Source organism: Bos indicus x Bos taurus, chromosome 18 (genome assembly GCF_003369695.1).
Source record: "Bos indicus x Bos taurus breed Angus x Brahman F1 hybrid chromosome 18, Bos_hybrid_MaternalHap_v2.0, whole genome shotgun sequence".
Taxonomy (NCBI): domain Eukaryota; kingdom Metazoa; phylum Chordata; class Mammalia; order Artiodactyla; family Bovidae; genus Bos; species Bos indicus x Bos taurus.
Genome location: NC_040093.1, coordinates 18,956,462 through 18,977,615, shown reverse-complemented (window position 1 = coordinate 18,977,615; position 21,154 = coordinate 18,956,462). Strand labels below are relative to the sequence as shown.

At 38.1% G+C, this 21,154-nt stretch overlaps 1 protein-coding gene across 4 annotated transcripts in view; it reads right to left on the bottom strand.

The window, feature by feature from the left end:
• Positions 1-21,151, bottom strand: part of ZNF567 (zinc finger protein 567) — a 29,946-nt gene extending 8,795 nt beyond the window's left edge. For 2 of the 4 annotated variants that reach the window (XM_027514214.1, XM_027514211.1), the window contains exons 1-3: positions 21,069-21,151; positions 19,771-19,870; positions 17,715-17,788 (exon numbers count right to left, since the gene is read on the bottom strand). Coding sequence is in view for 3 of the 4 variants with exons in the window: in XM_027514211.1 (XP_027370012.1) it covers positions 17,715-17,723 (9 nt within the window). In the remaining variant the exon portion in view is untranslated. Of the gene's footprint in view, positions 1-17,714; positions 17,789-19,035; positions 19,683-19,770; positions 19,871-20,875; positions 21,030-21,068 lie in introns of those variants that run through there. The other 2 variants (XM_027514212.1, XM_027514213.1) reach the window with 2 other exon arrangements.
• Between the last annotated feature and the right edge of the window lie 3 nt (positions 21,152-21,154).

Sequence of the window (21,154 nt, the reverse complement as noted above, 5' to 3'; positions counted from 1 at the left end):
TGATTATGCACTGCATATAAAAGTTACATGTACATTATATTGTAGTCTATTAAGTGTGCAATGGCATTATGTCTAAAAAACAATGTATATGCCTGTCTGAATTAAAAAATACTTAGATAAAATGTGTTGATCATCACTAGAGCTTTCTGTGAGTTGTAATCTTTTTGTAATAGTAACATCAAAGATCACTGACTACAGATGATAACAAATACAATAATAATGATAAAGTGAAATATTTCAGGAATAGCCATCTTGACAGAGACATGAGCAAATACTAAATACTGCTGGAAAAATGGCTCCTATAGACTTGCTCAACTCAGGACTGCTAAAATCCTTCAATTTGTAAAAATGAAATATCTGCAAAGTGAAATTTAAAAAAGCATAATAAAATAAAGTATGACTATTTTGATCAACAGAAATTAAGCCATCTGAATAGAAAGGAAATGAAAAAGAAAAAAATGAATAACGGATTCACAGAGATTTTTGGGTCCATTTCAAAGTAATGCAAGACAGATATAATTGGAGTCCCAGAGAAAGAGGAAAAAAAAAGACCTGAAAAAATTTTAAGGAAATAATGGCATAACATATTCAAAATAAGCAAAAACTTGACTTATACATTAAAAAAGCTTAATGAACCCCAAAAGAATAAAAACAAAAGAAAACTACACTCAGAAAATCCTAATCAAACTGCTAAAAGCCTAAGAGAACATCAACCAAGAATTCTGTACTCAGCAACATTACCTATTAAAAACAAAGGTGACATAAAGCTATATGAGCAGATAAAGTCTGAAAGAATTCATCACTAGCAAAACTGTACCAAAAATGGTGGGAAAAAAAAAAAAAAAGGTCTTCAGGCTGAAGGTAAAAATGACACCAGATGATAAACAAGGTCTTTAGGAAAGAATGAAGAATTGGAGAAAAGTTTTATTAAAAAGACTATATTCATTTCCTTCCATTTTTAAAAAAAGTTTTTAGCAGCAATTGGTGAACATTTTTCTGCTGTTTTAGCATGAAAACAATCATGGAGAATTTATAAAATGAATGAGCAATGTTGTGTTTCAATAAAACTTCATGTTTGGACACTGAGATTTAAATTTCAAAAACTTAAATAGGTCAGAAATATTTTGATTTTGTATTTTTTCCAACATTTAAAATAGAAGAACTATTCTTAACTCACAATCTGTACAAAAACATGTAGCAGACTGGATATAACCTAAGGGCTGTAGACTCTTGGTTTAAAGCAAGCATTTTAACACCATTAATTACAAACAGAAATATCAAACACATGGAGAACCAAAGAGCAAACCATGGAAGTCAGTAAATGAAAATACAATGTTGCAAGCTGATTTATTTTACCTTAAGTAATTCAGCATTATCTCTAATAAATCATGATAAGTTAAAGATACTATACTATAGAAGCTGCATACTATAATCCCTAAAGAAACCACAAAAAACAATGCAAGATGATGTAACTACAGATGCAACAGAGAAATGAAAATGAATAATGAAAATTCATTATTGTGTCAGTACTGACTGACACAAAGTAAAACAAAATGTAGGAACAGATGCATAAAATCAGGTTAGGGGGAATCTTAAATGTGTTAAGAAGCCCAATCTGAAAAGGCTATAGAGAAAAGATAAAAAGATCAGTGGTTGCCACTATTACAGATTATAGAGGAGAGGGAGGGATGAGTAGGCAGAGGACAGAGGATTTTTAGAGCAGTGAAATTAGTCTGTATAATATTATAATGGCAGATACATAACACTATATATTTGTCAAAATCTATAGAATAAACAGCACCAAAAATGAACCCTAATATAAACTATGAACTTTGGATGACAATGATATATCAGTGTAGGTCGCTGATTTTAACAACATACCACTCTGGTACAAGATACTGATATTAGGGAAGCCTATGCATTTGTCAGGGTAGGGAATAAATGGAAACTCACTGTACTTTCTACTTAATTTTTCTCTGAATGTAAAATTGCACTAAAATATAAAGTATATTTAAAAGATTTAAAATAAAACAGGTCAGGTAATCAGAAAACAAAGAGCAAAATAGCAGCCCTGACTCCAACTTTAGAACTAAACACTCCCACGTGGCTTGTGGGATCTTAGTTCCCTAACGAGGGACTGAATGCCTGCCCCCTGCATTGGAAGCATGGAGTCTTAACCACTGGACTGCCAGGGGAGTCCCAAGACTGAGATTATAAAAAATGTATAAAAAAGCAGGACTCATAATATATTTCCTGGTGGCTCAGACGGTAAAGCGTCTGCCTACAATGCGGGAGACCTGGGTTTGATCCCTGAGTCGGGAGGATCCCCTGGAGAAGGCAATGGCATCCCACTCCAGTACTCTTGCCTGGAAAATCCCATGGATGGAGGAGCCTGGTGGGCTGCAGTCCATGGGGTCTCAAAGAGTCGGACACGACTACGCAACTTCACTTTCACTTTTCACTTTCATGCTTTGGAGAAGGAAATGGCAACCCACTCCAGTGTTCTTGCCTGGAGAATCCCAGGGATGGGGGAGCCTGGTGGGAGGCCATCTATGGGATTGCACAGAGTCGGACACGGCTGAGCAACTTCACTTTCACTTTATATTAGGAAACAAGAAAGATTTAATATCAATAATTTAAACTTTTATCTTAAGTAGCTTTAAAAAAGAATATGCTAAACTCAAAGCAAGTAAAGGAAATAGTTTGGAAAAAAGGAAAAATCAGTAAAATAGGAAATAAGCAAGCAACAGGGGGGAAAAAAAATCAGTGAAACGAAAAGCCAGATACTTCAAAGTATCATTAAAATGTAAAACCTCTAAGGACTTCCCTGGTGGTCCAGTGGTTAAGAATCCACCTTCCAATCCAGGGAACATGGGTTCCATCCCTGGTCAGGGAACTAAGATCCTGCATGCCATGGGGCAACTAAGTTGGTGTGTCACAACTATTAATAGAGAAGCCCATGCAGCAATAAAGACCTGAAACAGCACCAAGCATAGCCCCCTGCCCCTCACAAAAAAAGGTAAAACACTAGTTAGACATTTAAGAAGTAAAGAGGGATGCCGCATATGGCCACTATCAGATCCAGCAGATATTAAACAGAACAAAGAGATTACAGCATAAACAAATTAAAGGCAACAAATTAGACAGTGTAGATGAAATGGACAAATATTTTCACTTAAAAACATGATACCAAAGGAAAAAAAAACTGAAAACCCTTAACTATTAAAGATACTGAGTTTGCAATTCAAGAAGTTCCCACAAAGATTTTTCCAGGTCCAGAAGACTTCAAGGTAAGTCCTGTGAAACATTTAAGAGTTAATGATAATACTACACTAACTTCTTAAAAATAAAGGACTGAGGAATACTTCCCTATTCCTTTTATGAGGTGAATCTTATACAGTTACCAAAACCAGAAAAAGGTAAAATTACAGACCAATAGCCTTGATGAATACCAATTAAAAACCAAAAAATAAGAGTGAATTGTATAAAGGGATAATATAAAAAGCATAACACATGAACAAGTGGTGCTTATCACTGGAATGCTAGATTGGTATAATACCTGACAATCAATACATATAATCCTCATTATATCAGAATATAGTAGGAAAAGCCTATGGTCATTTCAAATGAAAAAAAGCATTAGGCAAAATTTAACATCCGTTACACTTGTATTAAAAACTCTCGACTTTAGAAATAGAACTCCTCAACTTAATGAAATGCAACTACAAAAGATTTATACATAATATCATACTTATGGTTAAAGGTTGTTTTTCCCCTAAGATCAGGAGCAAGACAAGGATAGCTGCTCTCACCAGTTGTATTGAACACTGCAGACAATGAATAAAGAACGAAAAATACAAGGCAAACAGATTGGAAAGGGCGAAGGTAAACTGCATTCACAGACATAACCAGATATGTAGAAAGTACAGGAAATAATAAGTAAATTTATCACGGTCACAGCATATTTATCTCAAAATATAAAAAAAAAAATCAATTCTATTTTATATACTAACAACAAACAACTGAGAATGAAGTTAAAAAATAAAATTAAGAAAATATTTGTAAGACCTGTGCAATGGAATCTATAAAACACTGTTGAGAGAAATTATAAAAGACCTAAGCAAACATGGAAATACACTAGGTCCATGGTTCAGAAGACTTACTACTGTTAACCTAACAATTATCTCCAACCAACTTATAAATCTTTGAAAACTAAATCACAATCCATTAGATTGTTTTATACAGACTACCGCACAATTGCACTCATCTCACATGCTAGTAAAGTAATGCTCAAAATTCTCCAAGCCAGGCTTCAGCAACATGTGAACCGTGAACTTCCAGATGTTCAAGCTGGTTTTAGAAAAGGCAGAGGAACCAGAGATCAAATTGCCAACATCCGCTGGATCATGGAAAAAGCAAGATAGTTCCAGAAAAACATCTATTTCTGCTTTATTGACTATGCCAAAGCCTTTGACTGTGTGGATCAAAACAAACTGTGGAAAATTCTGAAAGAGATGGGAATACCAGACCACCTGACCTGCCTCTTGAGAAATTTGTATGCAGGTCAGGAAGCAACAGTTAGAACTGGACATGGAACAACAGACTAGTTCCAAGTAGGAAAGGGAGTACGTCAAGGCTGTATATTGTCACCCTGCTTATTTAACTCATACGCAGGGTACATCATGAGAAACGCTGGAAGAAACAAAAGCTGGAATCAAGATTGCCGGGAGAAATATGAATAACCTCAGATATGCAGATGACACCACCTTTATGGCAGAAAGTGAAGAGGAACTAAAAAGCCTCTTGACGAAAGTGAAAGAGGAGAGTGAAAAAGTTGGCCTAAAGCTCAACATTCAGAAAATGAAGATCATGGCATCTGGTCCCATCACTTCATGGGAAATAGATGGAAACAGCGTCAGACTTTATTTTCTTGGGCTCCAAAATCACTGCAGATGGTGACTGCAGCCATGAAATTAAGACACTTACTCCTTGGAAGAAAAGTTATGACCAACCTAGACATCATATTAAAAAGCAGAGACGTTACTTTGCCAACAAAGATCTGTCTAGTCAAGGCTATGGTTTTTCCAGTGATCATGTATGGATGTGAGAGTTGACTGTGAAGAAAGCTGAGTGCCGAAGAATTGATGCTTTTGAACTGTGGTGTTGGAGAAGACTCTTGAGAGTCCCTTGGACTGCAAGGAGATCCAACTAGTCCATTCTAAAGGAGATCAGCCCTGGGATTTCTTTGGAAGGAATGATGCTAAAGCTGAAACTCCAGTACTTTGGCTACCTCATGTGAAGAGTTGATTCATTGGAAAAGACTCTGATGCTGGGAGGGATTGGGGGCAGGAGGAAGAGGGGACGACAGAGGATGAGATGGCTGGATGGCATCACCGACTCGATGGACGTGAGTTTGAGTGAATTCCGGGAGATGGTGATGGACAGGGAGGCCTGGCGTGCTGCGATTCATGGGGTCGCAAAGAATCAGACACAATTGAGTGACTGAACTGAACTGATGAGTTGATTTGAAAATTTATAGGAAAATGTCAAATACCTATTATACCTAAAATAATTTGGTAGGTTCACATTACCTGATACCAGGACTTAATACCCTAAATAAAACTGTTATCTTGGTGAAAGTTTAAATACACAAATGAATTAAACAGACTATAAAAAACACGTACACACATGATCAACTGATTGTCAACAAAGGCTCCGATATAATTCAGTAGAAAAAGGGAGGGAAGGCGCCAAGATGGCGGAGGAGTAGGACGGGGAAAACACTTTCTCCCCCACAAATTCAGCAAAAGAGCATTTAAACGTCGAGTAAATTCCACAAAACAACTTCTGAATGCCGGCAGAGGACATCAGGCACCCAGAAAAGCAACCCAACTCCTTGAAAGGAGGTAGGAAAAAATATTAAAGACAATAAAAGAGACAAAAGAGGGAGGGACGGAGTTCCGTCCTGGGAAGGGAGTCTTAAAAAGAGAGAAGTTTCCAAACACCAGGAAACCTTCTCACTGCCGAATCCGTGCCGAGCTTTGGAAGCACAGAGGGCAACATAACAGGGAGAAAAAATAAATAAACAATTAAAACTCGCATATTGCGAGCCCTACGGTAACTCCCCCAGCAGAGAAGCAGCGCAGACGCCTGCATCCGCCATTAGCAAGCGGGGGCTGGGCAGGGAGGCGCGGCGCGGGCTGCATCGCTGAGAGTAAGAATCTGGCCTGAATACCCTGAGCACTATCTGAGCGAAATAATTTGGGCTAGCAAACTAGACTGTGGGATATCTACCATGCGAAAAGCCAGCCCTAACCTAAGACACCGCCAGCCCGTGCACGGAACAAAGGACTAAACAGAGATAGCCGGCTGCAGACCTTCCCCCTCCGGTGACAGGCAGCCAGAGCCGGAAGGGGGCAATCGCAGCCCCAGAGAGACATTATCTATAAAACTGGCTTCTTTGCTAACTAAAACTTATTGGGGGTCTGGACGGTCAACATCTGCCTGAGAAGGTGCGCCGGTTTTACACCCAGATAACCGAGTGGCGGGGAGGCGATAAGTCGCAGCATTGGCGCTCGCCAAACACCTCATCACCTGAGCTGCTCGGACCTGGGAAGAGCACAAAACGCAGGCCCAACTGAGTCTCCACCCCTGAGGACTACCTGAGTGCCTGAACCTGAGCGGCTTGGACCTGGGAGGTGCATGCAACCCAGGGCCAGCCTCGGATTGTTCCCGGCGGAACAACCTAGAGCCTGAGCAGTGTGGGCAGGGAGGCTACACGCGCTGTGAGCGGGGGCAGACCCAGTGGGCTGAGGCATTGCGAGCACACGCCAGTGTCATTTGTTTGCAGCATCCCTCCCTCCCTCCCCACAGCGCGACTGAACAAAGAGAAGAAATACAGCTCCACCCACCAGAACACCGACACAAGCTTCCCTAACCAGGAAACCTTGACAAGCCACCTCTACATACCCACACACAGCGAGGAAACGCCACAATAAAGAGAACTCCACAAACTGCCAGAATACAGAAAGGACTCCCAAAATCAGCAATTTAAACAAGATGAAGACACAGAGGAATACCCAGCAGATAAAGGAACAGGATAAATGCCCACCAAACCAAACAAAAGAGGAAGAGATAGGGAATCTACCTGATAAAGAATTCCAAATAATGATAGTGAAATTGATCCAAAATCTTGAAATCAAAATGGAATCACAGATAAATAGCCTGGAGACAAGGATTGAGAAGATGCAAGAAAGGTTTAACAAGGACCTAGAAGAAATAAAAAAGTCAATATATAATGAATAATGCAATAAATGAAATTAAAAACACTCTGGAGGCAACAAATAGTAGAATAACAGAGGCAGAAGATAGGATTAGTGAATTAGAAGATAGAATGGTAGAAATAAATGAATCAGAGAGGATAAAAGAAAAACGAATTAAAAGAAATGAGGACAATCTCAGAGACCTCCAGGACAATATTAAACGCTACAACATTCGAATCATAGGGGTTCCAGAAGAAGAAGACAAAAAGAAAGACCATGAGAAAATACTTGAGGAGATAATAGTTGAAAACTTCCCTAAAATGGGGAAGGAAATAATCACCCAAGTCCAAGAAACCCAGAGAGTCCCAAACAGGATAAACCCAAGGAGAAACACCCCAAGACACATATTAATCAAATTAACAAAGATCAAACACAAAGAACAAATATTAAAAGCAGCAAGGGAAAAACAACAAATAACACACAAGGGAATTCCCATAAGGATAACAGCTGATCTTTCAATAGAAACTCTTCAAGCCAGGAGGGAATGGCAAGACATACTTAAAATGATGAAAGAAAATAACCTACAGCCCAGATTATTGTACCCAGCAAGGATCTCATTCAAGTATGAAGGAGAAATCAAAAGCTTTTCAGACAAGCAAAAGCTGAGAGAATTCTGCACCACCAAACCAGCTCTCCAAAAAATACTAAAGGATATTCTCTAGACAGGAAACACAAAAATGGTGTATAAACTCGAACCCAAAACAATAAAGTAAATGGCAACGGGATCATACTTAACAGTAATTACCTTAAACGTAAATGGGTTGAATGCCCCAACCAAAAGACAAAGACTGGCTGAATGGATACAAAAACAAGACCCCTACATATGTTGTCTACAAGAGACCCACCTCAAAACAGGGGACACATACAGACTGAAAGTGAAGGGCTGGAAAAAGATTTTCCATGCAAATAGGGACCAAAAGAAAGCAGGAGTCACAATACTCGTATCAGATAAATTAGACTTTAAAACAAAGGCTGTGAAAAGAGACAAAGAAGGTCACTACATAATGATCAAAGGATCAATCCAAGAAGAAGATATAACAATTATAAATATATATCCACCCAACATGGGAGCACCGCAGTATGTAAGACAAATGCTAACAAGTATGAAAGGAGAAATTAACAATAACACAATAATAGTGGGAGACTTTAATACCCCACTCACACCTATGGATAGATCAACTAAACAGAAAATTAACAAGGAAAAAAAAAAAAAAAATGTATCTATAAAGTTCACTAAAGCAAAGCACAGTAAAATTAAAAAAAAAAAAAAAATCCAGTGAAAATCTACATTTGGAAGATTTAAAACCAGTTCTCAACTGTCTAGATAGGAGTACTTTTATTAGTGACACGTAGCATTTTGGGCAGAAGAAAAAATATCATATTAGTATAATGATGGGAATATTTCCAAACGCCCATTTCCCTACTTTATCTGTAGTATGAGCTTCTTTCTCACTGTTCAAATATTGTCTTTACCTTACATAAAGATTCTGTGTGGTTGAAAGGTTTTTAGAAAATTGCAGGCAGCATGCTACTGAAAATAGTTTGCTATTACAAAAGGAGATGAGAAAATTTGGCCCAAGTCAAGGTGCCTTCAGGGCGCACCTGTGGGAGGCTGGTTGAAGCTGCAGGTTAGTTTACACCCAAGGACTTGACAAGATGCACCAAGTTTCCTAACACAGGCTGTCGCATATCAAAGTGAAAAGTCGAGCCTTCAAGAGCGGTCAGTGGCTGGGCCACAGCTTGAAGACACACGAGAAAGAAGGAGTCCGTCAATTTACATTAAAACAAATAAAAGCAAATTGACAACAGAAAATATATTGCTTTATCTCTACATTTCCCTTTATCACTAATATGAAAAGGGTGGTCATAGGATGTTCCTTTAGTGTGTGCCTCTAAATAAACCCTGAGTGCTGAAAAAAAAAAGAAAAAGGATCTCTTTTCACAAAAGACTCTGGAAAAACTGGATATCCATTGAAAACAGAAAAAGGGAACTTAAACTCTTACCTTAAAGAATGAAACTGACATGGATCACTCTTTTAAAATGAACATCTAAAATGATAATACTTACATATTAAAGAATAAAATATGCATAATGCTGGAGTATGCAAAGACTTCTGACTTTTGTAGTACACAAAAAGCAACAATCATAAAAATTTAAAACCTGTTTAACTGGATTTTGTCAAAATTAAAAACTTCAGCTCTGAAAGACACCACTAAGAAAATTAAAAATCAAGTCATAGACTGGGAAAGATATTCCCAGTATTTCTATCTTACAAAAGACTTGTATTGAGAATGTATAAAGAACTCTCATAATATAGGAATAAGAAGACATCCAGATCAACTGGCAAAAGATCTAAACAAATCCAGAAGCTATATATCAAAGACAAATATGCAAAATAAAAAATACCCAACAATTTTAATTGTTAGGGAAACAAAAAATTTCAAAAGAATGAAATGCCAAAACACACCTGCTAGAATTAACTAACGGAGAAGGCAATGGCACCCCACTCCAGTACTCTTGCCTGGAAAATCATGGATGGAGGAGCCTGGTAGGCTGTAAATCCATGGGGTCGCGAAGAGTCGGACACAACTGAGCAACTTCACTTTCACTTTTCACTTTCAGGCATTGGAGAAGGAAATGGCAACCCACTCCAGTGTTCTTGCCTGGAGAATCCCAGGGACAGGGGAGCCTGGTGGGCTGCCGTCTATGGGGTCACACAGAGTTGAACACAACTGAAGTGACTTAGCCGTAGCAGCAGAATTAACTAAAATTAAACAGTGACCATACCAAGTGTTGGTGAAGATATGCAGCTATAATATAATAACTATCATAAATTGCTAGTGGGAAAGCAAAATGGCACAACCACTTTGCTTAACAGTTTGCCAAGTTTTTTTTTAATAAATTTAAACATATATTTTTCACATAATTTACTGATTTCAAATCTAGGTAGGTTTTAGTCAACAGAAATGAAAATATAATCCACATATGAGCATATTACTGTAAAAGTCAAAAAGTGAAAGAAAAAAGTCTATCAAAAAGTGAGGGTATAACTAAAAAGTTGTGGTATATTCATATAATGGAACAACAGCAGTCAGCAATATAAGGAATGTTCTGATACACATAACATGAATTTCAAAAGAAAATTACATTGAGTTAAATAGGCTAATCCCCTGAAAAGCACATATTCTATGCTATTTGTATGAAAGTCTAGAGGAGGGAAAACTAATTTACAGTGACAAAAGCAGGTGTGATTAATAATACCTTAATAAAGGCCAATGGTGGCAGGAGAGCAACTGGTTGTAGGGGGGCATGAAGGAACTTTTTGAAGTAATGGAAATTTTGTAACCTTGATTGTTGTGGTAACTGAATAAATCTTTATACCTTTCTCAAAGTTCCTAAACTTGATCAACACTTAAAATGAGTTGCTTTTTATTCTATGTAGATTATAGCTTAAAAATTTTTGATTTAAAAAAAAAGGTATGTTTGGGATTCTCCTCCAAAAATGGAAGAGTAGCTCTTATTTCACATTTACTGTAGATAACAGCTCTAAACTCCAGAAAAATATAATCAACGCCTCAGTTTCCATGGGAGATGGATTTCAGGACCCCCTGCAAATACCAAAATCTCAAGATACTCAAGTCCCTTACATAAACTGTGTAGTTTATTTATATATAATCTATTTTATATTGTTCCATATACTTTAAATCACCTCGACTTACCATATGTAATACAATGTAAATGCTATGTAAATAGTTGCCACTGTCTAGCAATTTCAAGTTTTGCATTTTGGAACATTCTGGGATTTTTTTTTTTTTTTTTAACATTTTCAATCTGTGGGTGGTTGAATTTGTGGATATGGAAGGGAAACCTCATGAATATGGAGTGCTGACTATAAAAAGCAACTATCTGAAGGCACTTAAAAGTGACCCAAACAAACAGAAACTGGAGGGAAGGTTTTATACTTAGGAGAAGAATGACAGGAGAACTGCCAATTCACACTACTTTCAGCCTAAACGCAGGCCCCAAGCAGACATCAAGTATGGCAAACAAAATCCAGGTGGAAATCCATGGTCCTACTGGCTTGAAGGAACAAAAGATAGAATTTAGGACAACAGTAATTGGAAAAGAAGTAGGGAAATCCTGAAGAAATGAAAGCCAGAGGCAGGAGTTGGGGGGAGCCCAAGGACACTGAACAAACTTTATCCACACCTTTAGCTGATACCCCAGTTAGGCATTCATGTGTCAGAATTTGAGACCTCTGGTTAAACATAAAAGAAATCAAGCAGAGATTTGGGCTGCCACTAATTAGAGAGTCTGAAGTTTAAAGTTTGATTTCAGCCTACTTAACTGTCCAACAAAACAAGTCAACTTCTATGGAAATTAACTGATAGAGGAGATTCTCTTCTGCTGTAAACAATTAAAAAATTATAAAAAATATATTAAACATATGTTTGTAAGCACTGGCTGACTGACAGCAGAGCACGGTGAGCTCTGAAAGGGAACAAAGTAAGCTTTGACTGCCCAGCTTATAGTCTGTAGGCAATTTCCAGGTCACAGCACAGGGAGGGAAAACACAGAGCCCAGCAGTCTTTCTGAGTGGAAGAAACAGAGATGGGAGTTTGAAGAGTCCAAGATGACTAGAACTGCTAAGCAAAATACTGAAGAGGAGGGAGCAGCAGAGAGAGAGACAGAGACAGAGGCTTCTCCAGACATATGTAGAGTGATACCCTTGAATCTACAGCTGAATATTGATCTCAAAATACACGGGCTCACCATCAACACAATGAAAGGGCAACTTACAGAATGGGAAAGTTTCTGCAAATGACCAATAAAGGGTCCAAATTACAGGCTTCCCAGGTGGCACAGTGGTAAAGAACCCACCTGCCAATGCAGGAGACACAGGAGATGCAGCTTCAATCCCTGGGTCAGGAAGATCCCCTAGAGAAGGAAGTGGCAACCTGCTCTAATATTCTTGCCTAGAAAATTTCAAGGACAGAGGAGCCTGGTGGGCTATAGTCTATGGGGTCACAAAGAGTCAGACATGACTGAACACACATACATCCAAGCTATTAATATATAAGCAGCTCATACAAACTCAATATTAAAATAAAACCCCAAATAACCCAAGTAAATAATGGGCAGAAGACTGAACAGACATTTTTCCAAAGAAAACACAGAGATGGCCAACAGGCATATGAAGATACTCAACATCACTAACATCGGAGAAATGCAAATCAAAACCATAATGAGATACCATCTCACACCTGTCAGAATGGCTATCATCAGAAAGACCACAGACTAACAAACATTGGCAAGGATGCAGAGAAAAAGGAACCCTTATAGTCTGCTGGTGGGAATGTAAACTGGTGCAGCCCCTGTGAAAAACAGTTGGAAGCTCTCAAAAAATTAAAACTAGAACTGTCACATGGCCTAGCAATTTCACTCCTGGGTAAAATGTAAAAACACTAATTCAGAAAGACACATGCACCACCCCAATGTTCAGAGCATTATTTATATTGGCCAAGATGTGAAAGCCACCTAGGTCCCCATCAACAGATGAATGGATAAAGAAGACATAGTGAATAGCCACACACACACAGACACACACACAGACACACACACACACACACACACGCATAAGAATATTACTCAGCCATTAAAAAAAAGAATGAAATTTTGCCATCTGTAACAACCTGGATAGATTTGGAAAGTATTATATTTAGTGAAGCAAGTCAGAGAAATACAAATACTGTATGTCATCACGAATGTGTGGAATCTAAAAAATACAACAAATGTATATAACAAAACAGAAACAAGACTTACAGACAGAGATCACTAGTGGATACCAGTGGGGAAAGGGAAGGAGGGAGGAGTAAGATAGGTGTAGGAGATTAAGAGGCACAAACTACTAGGCATAAAATAAATAAGCTACCAGAATATACTGCATAGCACATGGAATACAGCCAATAAGTGTAACAACTATAAGTGGAGCTTAACCTTTAAAAACTGTGAATCACTATGTTGTATACCTGAAACGTATGTAATATTGTAAATCAGCTGAAAAAAATAAAGAAAAGGTGGGAGATGCTCCAGGTTAAAAAGTATTTAGGATATTCCCAAAAAATTAAAATTAAAAATAAATACTAATCATAAGAATGCCAGAACGGCTATAATAGTATCAAACAGAATAGATTTTAGAAAAAAGAATATTATCAGGGATTAAGAAAGGCACTTTATTTTAACTTATTTATTTATTTTCTGGCTGCACTGTGTGGCATGTGAGATCTTAGTTCCCCTACCAGGGACTGAACCCATGCCCACTACAGAGGAAGCATGGAGTCTTAGCCACTAGGTCACCAGGGAAGTCCCAAGTAAGGCATTTTATAATGACAGAGGACATCAATTCATAAAAAGACAAAACAATCCTAAATATAAGTTCACCTAAAAACAGAACTTCAAAATATATTAAGTAAAAACTTATAGAACCTAAAGTTAAAATAGACACAATTATAGCCACATGAATCCTACATGTAGCTCAGTCGGTAAAGAATCTCCCTGCAATGCAGGAGACCTGGGTTCAATTCCTGGGTCAGGAAGATCCCCTGAAGAAGGAAATGAGAACCCACTGCAGTATTCTTGCCTGGAGAATGCCATGGGCAGAGGAGCCTGGCGGGCTATAGTCCACGGGGTCGCAAGAGTCAGACATGACTTAGCGACTAAATCACCAGCACTGTCCTGTCAGGAGCGTGTGATGTCTGGTTGTCCTGCTTCAGTGATGCCAAGAGTGATCAGCAGTGTCATCCTATTCCATCCATTTAAAAAAGCTCAGTCAGCCTTCCCATTAATAGTTTTGGGCTTCCCTGGTGGCTCCGATGGTAAAGAATCTACCTGCAATGTGGGAGACCCAGGTTCGATCTCTGGGTTGGGGATATCCCCTGGAGAAAGGAACAGCTAACCACTCAAGTATTCTGGCCTGGAGAATTCCATGGACAGAGGAGGCTGGAGGGCTACAGTCCATGGGATCACAAAGAGTGGGACACGACTGAGCGACTTTCACTTTCACAGCCACACTTGTAACTTAAGAATGACTTCCTTTTCTGTGATGGGTATAACAGACTGAAAATCAATAAGGATATAGAAAACTTTACCATCATAATCAAGCAATTTGACTTGATTATTTACAGAAGACACCATCCAACAACACTAGAATATACATCCTCTACAAGTACATATAGAACATTCATCAGATGGTACTATAATCTGTGGTACAAAAGAAATCTATAAATTAAAGAATGAAATCATATACAGCATGTTTCCTGATTGTAACAAAATTAAACTGGAAATCAATAGGAGAAAGCTATTTGGAAAATACCCAAATATTTGAAAATTAAACAGACTTCCTCTAAACAAATGGGTCAAATCGGAAAGCATGAGATAAATTAGAAAATATTTTCAAATGAATAAAAATGAAAATACAACATGTCTAAATTTGTTAGAGGGAAATTTAGAGCATTAAATGTCCTATGGGGAAAAAAAAGTCCAATGTCAATGATATAAACTTCCATGTAAAAATAAGAGGTAATTAAATCCAAAGTAATGAAAAGGAAAGGAAATACAAAGTGTAAGAGCAGAAATGAAGAAACAGGAAACAGAAAAACAGGAAATCAATGAAACCAAAGGTTGCTGCTTTGAAAAAAATCAGCGAAATTAATAAATCTCTAGTCAACTGATCAAGGAAAAAACTAAAAGTCACAAATAATCAACAACAGAATGAAAGAGCAGCACCATTACAGATTACATAAACATCAAAAGGATAAAAAGAGTAGATTTTTGAACAATTTTGTGCCGATAAATTTTATAACTTGGATGAAATGGACAAATTGCTTAAAAGACATAAATTATAAAAGCTCACTGAAGAGAAAAAAATTGATAGCATGGAAGTCAAAGTGTTAGTTAGTTGTGTCCAACTCTTTGCAACACCATGGACTATAGTATGCCAGGCTCCTCTGTCCATGGAAATGTCCAGCCAAGAAGATTGAAGTGAGTTGCCATTCCCTTCTCCAGTGCATCTTCCCAACTCAGGGACTGAACTCAGGTCTCCTGCATTGCTGGCAGCTTCTTTACTGTCTGAGCCACAAGGCAAGCCTGAATAGCATTAATAGCCACAATTCTATTAAGGAAATTGAACTGCTAGTAAAAAATTTTCCCACAAACAAATCTTGAGGCTCAGATGGCTTCACTGGTGAATTCTAACAAACATTACGGAAGAAATTATTATGGAAGAAATAATAACCATTCTACACAAATTCTTTGAGAAAATAAAAGGAGAGAATAGTTCTCAACTCATTCTGTAAGTTAGCATTACCTTCACACCAAAACTAGACAACAACATTACAAGAAAAACTAGAGACCAAATTATTTATGAACCACAGACAAAACAATCCTTAACAGTGTGTTAGTAAATTCACCAAGCAATATGTGAAAAATGAATATATGAATCTATCATAACCAAGTGGGGTTTATCCTAGGGATAAGCTGGTTTAGCACTTCAAAAATCAATCAATATAACTCATCATGTTAATTTTAAAAGGGGGAAAACCACATAATACATAAAAAACAACAGAAGCATAAAAACTTTTAACAAAATTCAACATTCATTTGTGATAAAAATGATCACTAATCAAGAATTTCTTCAACCTGATAAAGAGCATTTATGTAAAACCAATCACCAATGTTACACTTAGTCAAAAACTACATGCCTTTCCCCTTAGTCAGGAATAAGGCAAAAATATCTGTTCTCACTACTTATATCAACACTGCACTGAAAGTTCTAGACAATGTAGTAAAGCCAGACAGAAATAAAAGGAATATAGATTGGAAAGCAAAGATGGACAACAGTAATATTACACATCTGACATGATTATGTGTGAAGAAAATCCTAAAGAATCTACCAAAAAATTACTAGAATAAGTTTAGAGAGAAGGTAGGTTAATAAACGAAAATGAAATTGCATTTTCATATACTAATCAACTGCATTTTATTAATAAATAATGGGAATTTGAAATAAAAATGAACAGTATTTACAACAACATAAAAACATCTCAGTATTAATACAACAAACATTTGCAAGACTGGTACACTGAAAACAACAAAACATTATGGTTACCCACTCCAGTATTCTGGTCTGGAGAATTCCACGGATTGCAGTCCATGGGATCACAAAGAGTCAGACACAACTGAGTGACTTTCCCTTCCTTTCTGTTTGGAATGTGAAAAAGCTCTGGATATAGATACTGCTGATGGTTTAATACCTTTGCTCTTTTTCCAATCCTCCAAGTGTTTGCCCCAATGCTCACTTATGGATTTTTATGTTTCTTATACTTTTCTGTTTAATTGTGTGTGTGTGTGGTGAAACATATGTGACATAAAATTTTATCATTTTAATCATTTTTCAGTATATAATTCATTGCCATTAAGTACATTCACAATGTTATGTAACCATCACCAGTATCTACTGGAGTGGGTAGCCATTCCCTTCTCCAGGGGATCTTCCCAATCCAGGGACTGAACCCAGGTCTCCCGCATTGCAGGTGGATTCTTTACCAGCTGAGCCACCAGGGAAGCCCAAACAAAAACTCTGTGCCAATAACATTGAACAGTTAACTCTTATCTTACAGTTTGCCTAGTATTAAACCCAAAGCACATTAGAAGAATGTTTAAGACAATCCATTATGGGAGAGGAAGATATTAAAATACACATTAACAGTTTAAATTCAAGGATCTCTTGAAGGATCAGAGGGGAGAAATAGAGGATTCTTGGTTTTTGTACAATCTGCCAAGCATAGCTCTCGTCTCAAAACCTCAAGACAGGACTTCTTGACACTTAACAGCAATCTGTCAATTCTATCTTCATCTTGACTGTTCTTTTCTTTGCAAGACAGGTGCATGCTGTATTATGTGCTGTGCTGTCCTTAGCTGCTCACTCACATCCTACTCTTTGAGACCCTATGGACTGTAGAATGCCAGGCTCCTCTGTCCATGGGGATCCTCCAGGCAAGAATACTGGAGTGGGTTGCCATGCCCTCTTCCATGCAGTACTATATTCTCTTTTAATTTGAAGAAATGCATTTTTGTTCTAGCACTGTTTCTGGGAGAAGACTGAGAAAAGATGTTGAATGATTACACCCACTTAATATGTGAACACTGGTTAAAATTAGAAGGGGCATTTGTGGAAGGTAAAAGCTTATCTGACCAATAGAACAAGTGGGTACTGCCTTCCTAAAGGGGAAGGCAAACAGGAGGATTTTAGTACAAGAAAAGCAAGTGCTCAAACAGTCTTTAAACAAACAAACAAAACTATTTCAGAAAAGGGAGAAGAACCATCATCTCACCTGAGCCATGGTTTTGAGATTTACAAGAGATGACCAGTCTTCCTTTGGGCTCTTCTTTAGAAAAGGGGTGGTTCCTAAGAAGGCAAAAGCAACACGAAAAGAAGCCACATGACACCACATACATCTTACGACTCAATTAAAATTGACTCTATTTCCTTTGCTTTGGTGCTTGTCCACTCTGTCCACACAAATACAGGGGGATAATGAGCTAGACAAATATTATTTCATCCCCAAAGCTAGAGATACAGGATCTTGGGGCAAAAAGTTAGATTCTGGGCAAGCCGCTCTCCTCTCTATTACCACTTTTCTCTCCAAAGCTGCCTACTAACTACTTCCAAGTTCTTCTCCATTAAGGCTCAACCTACATCATGACCAACAATACATGAAAATACCTGTCACCCCATACCCTGAGTACCACTGATACAAAGTTCTCGATGCTTGCCAAAGTATACATTGTGATTCTAGCTCTTATTTTTCTCATTATGAGAGAGGATAAGCTTCTAAAGTTTTTAAAAAACCTCATCTTTTTTAAAAAAAATAGAAGACAAGCCAGGCCAAATCAGGCCACCAACTCCCTAGTCTACAGCCACCACCAGCCCCTACAGACATTACCACAGTCCATCTTTAGTTTCCTGTCTGTGAAAGGTCTCACTTTTCTAATAACTAATAGACTAATAGTTAATAGTTTAGTTATTCACTTTTCTAATAACTATTTTCTGGATTGATATTATATCTTTTTTAAAGGAAGGAAATTAATCCTGTAAATACCTAAAATAATTTTTATAGCTTTTCTTTATCATATACTTTATTTCCTTTACATATTTGAGTATATCTGGACTTCATATTTAGTTCCACTGATCTTTTCATTTAACTGGCAGTTATTACAGTTTTAAAATAACTGTAAAATAACTCTGCAGTTATTACAGTTTTAAAACATATTTTAGTATCAGGTAGGCCTACTCCCCACCTGCATTATTTTTCTTTAACCACTTCTGTCTTGTTCATTATCTCCTAACAACTTTGGAAAGTTTAAAAATTTTACTGAAATTTTACAGAAACTTCATGAAATGTCAGTTTTGACACTTACCATGTGTCTTCTGGTTCTTAAATCTTTAATTTTTGAGTCTGTCAGGAATATCAAATTTTTTTTTACAAACCATACAACCTTTGTATCTTGTATTTTGACAGCCACTTCCCATAGTTTTCTGATACACATACACACACATACACAGTCTATTGATTTGTTAATGTCTTTTCCAGCAAACCTGAGTTTTCTGTTGTCATTATTTTTAACAGGATGGTAACTAAGAAATTTTCCTACCTCAGTCTCAGCAGATGTCCCAAAGATGGTGAGCAAACAAGCTTTTAATTGTCCCTCATGCTATAATAAAGTCTTAAAAAGCAACTGACTGTAAAGTTTTGCTACCATTAATTTAACTCCAAGGAGGAAGAGGCTCCTTCAAGAGGCTAGAAGAGGCTAAGAAAAGGGAATGTCTCTTTAACAGAGCAAATTATTTTTAGAACAGTTTTCTAGGGAGAAGAGAAATAGATGCTTCTTCCTTCCTTATAACAAACAAGGAGCTCCTTAGACCCTAATACTACTATAAATCAAAGTAATGAGAGAATTTGGGGGAGAAATGTACATGCTTCCAGGATATGGGGGAGTGGAGTGGTGGTGACTAAGGGGGCTAATTCTCATCTGAGCTCCAGATGGGGAATCCATGGATGATGGAGCATGCCTAGGTTGGCTTAGATACTGTTCAAGAGGACTGACAGGAAAGAACAAGACCTACAAGTAGGTGGGTCACTGCATGCCAAGAAAAGTATCTGGAGAAGTGGTTGTGCCCATAAAAAGGGAACTGTATCTGGAAGTTCCCAACAGTGGGGTCTCTCAGAAGGTAAGGTATTTGTTGTTGTTCAGTCACTGAGTTGTGTCCGACTCTTTGTAACCCCAGGAACTGCAGCATACCAGACTTCCCTGTCCTTCACTGTCTCCTGGAGTTCACTCAAACTCATGTCCATTGAGTTGGCCATGCCAAAGTAAGATATGACTTACACTATATTATAATGGTACCAGTCATGTTAGCCTGTTTTTGTCCTTGACTTATGATTTCTCTTTTTCAGCTCCCAATCCATTCCAGCTGAAGACTATCAACCTAGAAGGAATAAAGAGGGGGCAAATAGAGGGATTAGAGAAGAAACTGACCACATTTTCTTTCACACAGCAGACTTCCAGCAGGAGGGAGCGTTTTTGCTTTTAAAACAAGTTTGAAGTACTGATTTCTACAGTGAACATTCTATTCAACTAAATGAGGCTGATCTTGTATTTAAATGTTCAGCATCTTTGTAAAGACTGAAGAAATTATTGAACCTTTATTGTCCAGGAATTCACCCAAATACAAACTTTGAGAGCAAAAACTCCCAGCAGTTATGGGAGAAAGTTTTTTCTGTGCTCCCAACAGTGTTCTACTTATGTCAACATACTGGTCATTAGTCAATAGCGGGGTTTCCCAATACAAGATTGTACCACCTGAAAATTATTTTAACTCCTCCTCTCCAATTAAAAAATACGTATTTTTTTACTTGTCTATTTGCCAGAGTCAAATTTTACAGGCAATGGCCGATATGCTGACAATTTAAATAATACATAGTACTCACTAGTCTTGAATCTACTTTCTCAAGTGTTCCATCTCAGTCACACAATGAACCAGCCACATTCACAGTCATCGTGAATTGTGCACTTATCTGTGTGCACAAATACTTTAAAATGTGACATATTCACTGTTGTATCACCCACTACACAATCCCAATCCCACAGCCACACGTCATGCATAAACTCATAGAGCTCATTACATACTTCTACGCAAAGCAGCAAAATTTTACTCACAAACCCCTTACTGTTGCCACTCCAAAGTTGCACAGCCTCAAACACAGACTCGCACCTAATTTAAAAATTAGACCACATAGAGACCCTCTGACTTTCATAAACAATAGGTTCCATAACGTCGCACAGAGTAACACATGTCCACACACACACAAGAACAGGCACAAAAAGCTACACAATCAGAACGCCTATATGTACCAGGCCGAACTCACAGCCGCCTCGGGCTCCCTGTTCTACCTCGGCGTTCCCAGCACTTGCTCCCAGTTTCTTCCCCTACCTAGGTTCTCGCTTCCCTCCTCGCTTTCTCTAGGGCCCGGATTCTCGCTTTCCTTCTCGGCCTTCTCTCAGTCTAGGTTCCCTCTTCTTTCCTTGGGGTTCCCAGCCCAGGTTCCCACCTCCCTCCTAGGCAATCCCCACCGGGTCCCAACATCACACACCCGCCCAGCGCCCGCTGGACCTACTAGCCTCACCTTTGAAAGAGGGACAGCCGTCTGCGCCTGCGCACTCCCGCGCGAGCTCTGCCTCCCAAGGGTCTCAGCGGCCTGTCTTCACTGCC